This window comes from Ruditapes philippinarum, unplaced genomic scaffold (assembly GCF_026571515.1).
Source record: "Ruditapes philippinarum isolate M1 unplaced genomic scaffold, ASM2657151v2 ctg8553_1_1_1_1, whole genome shotgun sequence".
NCBI lineage: Eukaryota > Metazoa > Mollusca > Bivalvia > Venerida > Veneridae > Ruditapes > Ruditapes philippinarum.
In genome coordinates this window covers 28,187-36,844 of record NW_026861013.1, presented here as the reverse complement: position 1 = coordinate 36,844, position 8,658 = coordinate 28,187, and the positions used below count along the sequence as shown (strand labels likewise).

The 8,658-nt window shown below is 33.6% G+C and overlaps 1 protein-coding gene across 1 annotated transcript; it reads left to right on the top strand.

Annotated features, from left to right (window-relative positions):
* The first annotated feature begins 2,401 nt into the window (after positions 1-2,401).
* Positions 2,402-7,037, top strand: LOC132714211 (general transcription factor IIF subunit 1-like). The gene is made up of 7 exons (XM_060697011.1): positions 2,402-2,510; positions 3,894-3,953; positions 4,348-4,518; positions 5,111-5,329; positions 5,756-5,935; positions 6,156-6,236; positions 6,725-7,037. The coding sequence occupies exons 2-7, from the start codon at positions 3,894-3,896 to the stop codon at positions 6,827-6,829; spliced, it is 816 nt and encodes a 271-aa protein (XP_060552994.1). The 5' UTR covers positions 2,402-2,510; the 3' UTR covers positions 6,830-7,037.
* The last annotated feature ends 1,621 nt before the right edge of the window (positions 7,038-8,658 follow it).

The window sequence follows — 8,658 nt, the reverse complement described above, 5'->3', positions numbered from 1 at the left end:
TGGGCATTAGCAATTAGTTACCGATATATGGTGAAATAATAACAATTACCTATAGCATATGCGTATGGTTATATAACACCTCAAAATATTATATAGCACTCCAAAATATTATATAGCACTCAAAAATATTATATAGCACTCGAAAATAGACACATTTAAACTTTAGGACAGTTCATACTGGAGAAAAAGTCTTCCCGCTCTGATACGATGAAACACTAAATCGACATGTGTTTTCTGTGTGTGTGTGTGTGTGTGTGTGCGTGCGTGCGTGCGTGCGTGCGTGCGTGCGTGTGCGTGTCTAAAGGTTTTTGTACTGATTTGCCAATAAAGTTTGAAACTTTGATAATTTTCACACTGACTTATCAATCGTCTATCAGCAGGCTGGCAGACATGCAAGAAGTAACTAACGGTGTTTGGATTTGTGTGTGTTTTATTAATCTTTATTTATTTATTTTTAAAAAAAGACATCATTTTTCATTTCTTACATTTAAATATTGGCTGTGGTTACAGCCAACAAGACATTGTATCATTTAATTAAAAAAAAATTGTTAAAACGAGATGTTGCAAAAGAAATGTTAACAATTATTGTACGCAAGCTTTCATTTAAGGTAAAATATAACGACCATGCTTCACTCAGGTTGATATCTTTAAATTTTAATGTAAATATTGAGAGAAAAACTAAATGATACTCATAATTTATTTACTTGGTTAATATATGTTTAGCTTATCAAATGTACCATTAATAAAGATAAAGAAATATTTCTATAACAGCCTTAGATTTAGCTTTTCGCACGCGTTAGAATGAAATTAAAAAATATACGAGAAAAATCTAAATTGTGGGTTTCACAGTTGACCAAAAAAATCAATTTGAGCCGCGTCACGACAAAACCAACATAGTGCGTTTGCGACCAGCATGGATCCAGACCAGCCTGCGCATCCGCGCAGTCTGATCAGGATCCATGCTGTTCGCTATCAGTTTCTCTACTTGTCATAGAGTTGGTAAGTGAACAGCATGGATCCTGATCAGACTGCGCGGATGCGCAGGCTGGTCTGGATCCATGCTGGTCGCAAACGCACTATGTTGGTTTTATCGTGACGCGGCTCACATATCAAAGCTAAGTGATTATTTCGTTTCATATTAGAAAAAAATAATAAAGTGGCGATATTCTTTGTTTCACTACTCAAGATTAACAGATACTGCATTAAGAAATCAACCAGTTCTTTATGGGACAAGGAGAGAGGAAACATTTTATCCAAGTAAATTGAAGACAGATTTATAGAACCAATGGGTACAATATATCTAGATATTAGCAACAAACTGACATACCTTGTATTTAAAGTAATTAAAATAAAGAAATATTGCTGGTCAAATAGAAACTATTGATATATTAGTTCTGCATAAAATACGATACACAAAACCATATATATGAAGAAACCACACTAGCAAATTTATAATTTGACATCAGTAAAGTTTGCGTTTAGTTTTAAAATATTAAATCAGAGGAAAGGTCTACAAAGTTTGGAAGAACGAGTATTGGTAATTTAAAAAAACCAAAAACAAATAAAGCTGGCGGCAAAAGTCACAGAACGGAAACCGTAAAATTTGTGTTTATTTAAAAAAAAATGAATCAAGGTAAATGTCTGCAAAGTTGGGAAGTATGAATTTTAGAACATTTGTAAAGAAAAGTGGCGGTAAAAGTCTCGAAACAGAAACCGCCAGAGTTTGTACATCTTGATTTTCAGACATATTAGAAGATGGCGTATTTAAAAAGGTGTAGCAAAATTTAAAAATACATGTATAAAGAAATCCCTTTTTTCAGATTAAGACAGAAAAGTTATTAAACATCAACGATAGATGACAGTCCTTGACGTATGGAAACTTATGTAACAAATGATATTCTGGCCCACACTAATTCTCAAGCGTAAATATATAGAAACGTTAGGGAACAAAAATATCATGCTTCTGGTATATGACCGTGTCAAAATATAGGTGAATTAACGTAATGGAACAGTATACTGCGTGGGGTTGTTTAATCAGTCTTTTTAACAATCGTATACGTAGGTCTGCATTACTATAAAATGACCAGGTACTAACAAAGAATATTTATATATCTTTATTGAAAATGTTCTCTAAAGTAAATACATTAATTTAAAAACGTTTTGAGGATCTTTAACGATACCCATTTAATCAAATCTTACAACAAATATTTGTCAACTATATGTTGTATAACCGTTTTATATCCATTTGTTAAGAGATGTATTTTCATTTTTACTTATTTACCAAAGTAATTGTTGCTTAATTTTCAATCAATTTATAATAAAAATATCAACTAAGTTCCAAACAAAATATTGACAAATCGTGATCACCTCGCATAGATTTCAAAAGCGCATGTTGATCGGTTCGTGATATCCAAATTACAAACAGTAATGTTGATTTACCCGGAGTATGTATAAAAGCCGTCCTTCAGTCCCTACCCGTCATAGTTACAGGTGAATTATCAACAAGCAAGGTAAGCTTTTAGTAATTTTTAGTTAACTTATTTTAACATTTACTTAGAATCTAATCTCTCTATTTTATTAATGTTGAAATCTGTGTCATGATACTTAAAATAAATGTGCATGTATAAAAAGATATAAAGCATGCATAAACACTAATTAAGGTCTCTGTGTCTTTAATTATTAAGAGGATATTTTTTTCGATTGAATGAAAATAATAAAAATATATTTTCACGAAACATAATTTAATTCCATATATTTTCACAAGTTTGTTATGTTAAGTGCAAATATATTTCATATTCACGAAATAATACCGTTTTATTTCATTTTTTTTTTTCAAGAAAAAGTTATTTGCTACGCAGTTGCAATTATATACATGTATTATTATTTAAAAAACCCGAATTCAATGCACAATTAATCACTTGAAAAAAAAAACATAACCAGATAATATCTGATGGTGAAATAAAAAGATGAATCTTCTCATTGCTGAGAAAGTAGACCCAACAGTAAATATGAGTTTTTGCTCCACTTCCTTTCATATTCATTTTTCATATTAACTTTTCACAAATATGATATATATTTGACTGATATAGTGCCATATTTCATGGGTAAAATTAAATAAAATGTTTTATCATCATTTGGAAAAACATATTGTAAGATACAATACATTACAATAGGCAATGCTCACAAATAAGTCGTGCACATAAAAATAGAAACTTGTATTTAAGGAAACTTGTAAAAAAATGCAATATACACATTAAGCCGTAGGAGAAAAATGTTGAAACTTGTACAGTATGGAAAAAAGTATAAAAGGGGCAATGCTTAACGGAAGCAGTCCATGGTCCATGGCGGAGCTGAAAACTGGAAGGAGTGAACTTGTCTTTCCGATTTGCTTGTCTGAGGCACCGAACCAAAAACACCTTGCTTGTCCGTGAGTCTATATGTCAGGAAAACCTTACCCGTCCGCTTCTTGATCCTTTATTTTAGGCAGCAACACATTCTTTAACTAAATAACATAATGCACACAATGGTCTAATTGGCCTCCCGTGTATTATTTCATTAATAAATCTAAAAAAGCATTTGCATATTATTTGGGCTCATTCAGTGAATTACTGAATTTCAATCAAATAGGTCACCACTTTAGAATTATAACATACTTTAAGGGCATGACTGGTGACATGTCCGGGGTCCGTACTCGACAGCGAAAGCTGCTTTTTGTGCCCTCACGGGCGGATGGACCCTCATTAAGCATAAACACCATACATACATACGATACGCCGTAATATAAATTACACTGAAAACAGTTACTTTGTTTTACAGAAAGGTACAGCTCGCAAAGATTGCAATACTCGTGCGTATGTGTGATTCCTCACATTTAAGTATTTCTTTCTTTTTAGATGAAATTTGTCGTCCTGGTACTGTGTTGTTTAGCGTTTGCTGCCGCCAAGCCATCTCCGGTTAGTTTTGCAATTATTTTATTATCTTAAACTACGGATCATTTTCAAACATTCATGGAATTTTTTGAGTGCATTCTCTAAATGTTCTTCGATACATTATTATTGGCTAGAGAAAAATAATAAATGATTTATAACTATTTACTGCAGAAAGGCACCATGTTAACACCATTTTCAAGTGCATGTACATTGTAGTATATTAATTACGATTTATAAATTGTTGTCAATGCTATCAACATACATCACTATGACAACCAAACTTTTCACAGTGATATATTCCGTCTGTGTAGCTGAACAAAGGGAGATCACTGCGTATGCCATGAGCAGAGTCGAAATGAACGAAATATAATTTTTCAAAAATGAGTAATATACATGTATGTGACTTTTAACTCTACAGAAAGGACGTGGTGGAGACAAGAAGCCTCCTCTGAAAGCACGTATGGTTAAACTATGTTTGACTCTCGCGGAGGAAGCCCTTGACAATGCTGATAAACGTTCCTGGGATGACGTATTTGGAATGTTGGCCCCAGTCTGTGCAGAAATTCTTGAAGATCTGGAAGATAAAGAGGTAAGATATAATTGAGACGCGTCACGACAAAACCTACAAAATGGGTTTGCGACCAGCATGGATCCAGACCAGCCTGCGCATCCGCGCAGTCTGATCAGGATCCATGCTGTTCGCTTACCAACCCTATAACAAATAGAGGAACTGATAGCGAACAGCATGGATCCTGATCAGACTGCGCGGATGCGCAGGCTGCTCTGGATCCATGCTGGTCGCAAACCCATTTCTGTGGTTTTGTCGTGACGCGGCTCAAATATGAATTATGGACACATTCGTCAATAAGAGAGAAAAAAATTCCACAGTGAAATATATAATACAAGCAAACTGTAGGGAACATTTTTGTACTCATTCACGGAAATATCGCTAAATTTGTCATCAAAATGTGAATTAAAATGTATCGGCTTTACAGTATAGACATTGTTTCTACTTTTAATCAAAAATTTAAAATGATCAGAAAAGGCTTATCGACTGAAAAATGTGAACAATTTAGACTCTTAAACAGTGATCTTATCAATTCAAATGAAACATCAGATAAAAAATAATTATCAATTGCTAGTACTGTTGTACTTATACACTGTCTCTAATATTCGACCAGGGCGTAAGTGGTGGAAAATCTGGTGGAGATATGAAAAGAAAACGTTTCGGAAAAGGCAGTGGTGATAAAGATGGAAGTAGAGGTGGAATGAGTGGAGGAGATAAAACAATGGATGATGATGATGATGATGATGAGAAAAGTGGCAAGACTGGACCAAGACCTTCTGGACAACCACCACTCAGAAACCTCCTTAAAGATTGGTTTAAAGACAGAAGCATGGTAGTATCTTACTCGACATTTTACCCCAAAAAAATAAAAATTCTACATCTTAATTATTCCTTTTTTTAAGAAACTACTGTACCTTTTCCAAACAAAATACATAATAATTTTGTTCAAAATTAAATTTGTGATACCAACTGTAAAATACACGAAATGCGTTTTTCTTTGCAATGTTTTCTGTAAACAATATACCTTTATGTTGTCACCTCGTGTCTAATCACATTCAATGATATCTGACCGGTAATTTCAATGTTTAGTATAATGACTGTTTTTTTCATAATACCGTTAAACGTTGTGCTATAGACTTGTAATGAGAAAAAAAAGAGATACGTATAAGGAATGATTACAATAAATACAGAATTAGAGTAAAATATTACAGATTTTTACTGTTTAAGTGTTCAGTAATTAACAATTTTTCCTCTCAAGGGCGTAGATGATGATACCAATGATGACGATGATGATGGTAACAGTCCAAGTGGAGACAGAAGCGGTAAAGGGAGCAAGGGCAGTAATGGCAGAAAAAGCGGTAAGGGGAGTCGACCAACCCCATCTGATGCCCCACCACAGCAGAACGTAGTCAGGAGCTGGTTTGAAGCTAGACAAGATGTAAGATTATGAAAATAAATCTGTGCTGTATATATAAACCAGCTTTAACATTTTTTGAAATTCATTTAACATTAAAGATGTATGTATACATGGCGGGTAACTTAAATAATTAATTTTTTATATAAAATCAGTTGAATATCAGGTCTGACGTAAAAAGTCGCTCTCATGACAAGATTTTAAGTACATTGCAGAACATATTGTTTCATTTATTTTATTGTAGAACGGCGAGCAAAAAGAGTTCGACAAAGTTAAAGCACTACTTGGAATCTGCGAAGAGCTTGTAAAACTGGCTGAAGAAAAGGTAATATACATTTACATACCAGTAAAGATAGTTTCAATTTGACAAAAGCCACAAAAGAAACACAAATAAAACTTAAGATCCAATAAACTTAAATTTCAGGGGTTTTTTGTGCAAATATTTGTTTTTACCAACAGAGCAAACTTGTATTTTATTTAAACTTTGATATTATCTTTTTCTTACGGCTCGCTTACAGTAAAGGTCAATGTTCTGATTCTGTTCAGTGAGGGACACTTAGTTCATCGGCTGACATTTATGTAGAAGAACCAATCTTATGTTACCTAATAGGCTAGATTCTATTCAACTCAACCAATTGCTGGCTTTGTGAACAAAAACGCTTATGGCGAGAAATCTAAAATTAGCAACCTTAAACACATGACAAGAGAGGTCAGAAAGACAAAAACATCCTTAGGTATGACAAAATTTAGTCGATTATCATTCTTTGTATTTAGATGTAGTGGTATTCAGCCTTTCTAACATTTGAATTGTAGGAGGCTGCAGGTGAAAATGGACGCTCTGTTGAGGAGGGTATTGAGGCTATGGAGGCGATATGTGACGCCGCTTTTGAACAAGCCGAACTCGATGCCCTCGAGTAGACACGCCTTGATGCCCTCGAATAGACACGCCATGATTTGAACACGGATTTTGTAAACCACTTTTGTTCACTTGTGAATGGAAGTGAAAAATGGACACACCTTAACTTGTTTCCATATTTTTTATGATATTGTGAAACAAGCATATATTTTGATATTGCAATTGAAAATTTAAAAAATATAATTTTTTTTTTATATTAGAGCTATAAAATTTTATAAACAAAAATAAATAAGCAAATACTTAAAACAGTGTTGATGTATCTTTATACCATACAGTTATTGAAAATTTTTGAAGTCAAATTAACTACCTCAGTAAAAACAACGAAACTATAGAGACTAGTTTGAGTCTGCAAAATCATCTTTTTTTCATGCCTTATAAACTGTTACCAGCACACTTCCAGCATTTAAAGAAATTGATGTTCCCATATCAATCATTATTTCATCCAATATTATCAATCAAGACACATTTTTAAACATTTCATATCAAATGCGTATTTACTCCTTATAGCCTCGTTTTCATCTACCGAGTCCAAAAATCCATATCAAATCAATATTGTACTCTTAAAAGCCTCGTTTTAATTCCATCGAGTTCAAAATTTAATATTAAATCCATTTTGTATCCGCAGTAACTGTATGTTTAATATAATATAAAGATACTGTTGCTTTTGGGTGTTCTCTTTTATTTTATGTGTTTTCTGTTTAGAAGCGGGGTATGAAATAAAGAGTTCATTAAACAGTGTTGAGTATTTCACGTTTTTCTTAAGCTTGTAAATGACGCATATTTACAGGCTTAAAAAGGGGGGAGGGGGGTATGTGGTATTTCCATGTACCTCGTTGTCTAAATTGTTGCGCGACCTTCGGGGCTTCCATTTTGATAACAAGCCTTTACATGTTGAAATTAAATTTAAAAAAAATCCAGATTGAAGTACATTCAATTCAATTCAATTCTTTATTCAGCATATGAACATTACATTGTAAGTTGATTTCGTGGACTTGGCCTATTTATCGAAAGCAAAATGTAGGCATGACCTTTGCTGCAAAAACGGTGCGAATCAGATTAAATTTCTATTCAGATCGATATCGCGTACCTCACCAGAGTGTAGGCGTGCAAGACATCAAATGCTTTGAACTACTATATTCGTTTCTGGTCTGTGCTAACCAAGGGTCCTTCGGAAACATTGATGCCAGCACTATAAATTTTTAAGAATTGAGTACCGCTCAAGCCGGTGCTAGGGGGCGTGAGAGATGTTGCACTTATTCATTATCCCTCATGTACAGACTCAATAAAACCGAGTCTGCAATTCTTGTGTTATTTTGTTGTGATTAATGCTTCCGAGGGATCACTTTGTTTCAAGAATTTTGGAATTGATTTTTTTTTATTCTTGAACTGCATAAAGCAGACTCTCAGATAATTACATGAAACTATTATAACAGTATTTTTACTCTATTCACCAAGGGCTTCACTTTTTATAATTGTCTTCATATTTTACTGTAAACCGTATCCTCAAGTAATATTCAGACATTAATAATATAAACAAGAGGGCCATGATGGCCCTGAAGTCCCTCACCTGTATATAGGCCCACAGAGTGGGGCCATTTAAACCCCAGGGCTTTTATTTGAACAAACTTGGTAGACACTCATTACAAGATGTTTCATGCTAAACATCTAAGGTCTAGCTCGTTTATTTTTTTAAAAAATGATTTTTTAAGTTTTAACTATGCACATATAGTTCAAAGCAATGACACCCCTAGGGCGGGACAATTTTGCCCCAGTGCATTTTTTAACAAACTTTGAAGACACTCACTAGAAGATGTTTCATGCTTAAAATCTA

Excerpts from the sequence above, each read along its gene's own strand:
- LOC132714211 (XM_060697011.1), top strand. The coding sequence starts at position 3,894 with ATGAAATTTGTCGTCCTGGTACTGTGTTGTTTAGCGTTTGCTGCCGCC. Across the intron at positions 3,954-4,347 it reads CTGCCGCCAAGCCATCTCCG|AAAGGACGTGGTGGAGACAA; the intron begins GTTAGTTTTGCA and ends TTAACTCTACAG. Across the intron at positions 4,519-5,110 it reads AAGATCTGGAAGATAAAGAG|GGCGTAAGTGGTGGAAAATC; the intron begins GTAAGATATAAT and ends ATATTCGACCAG.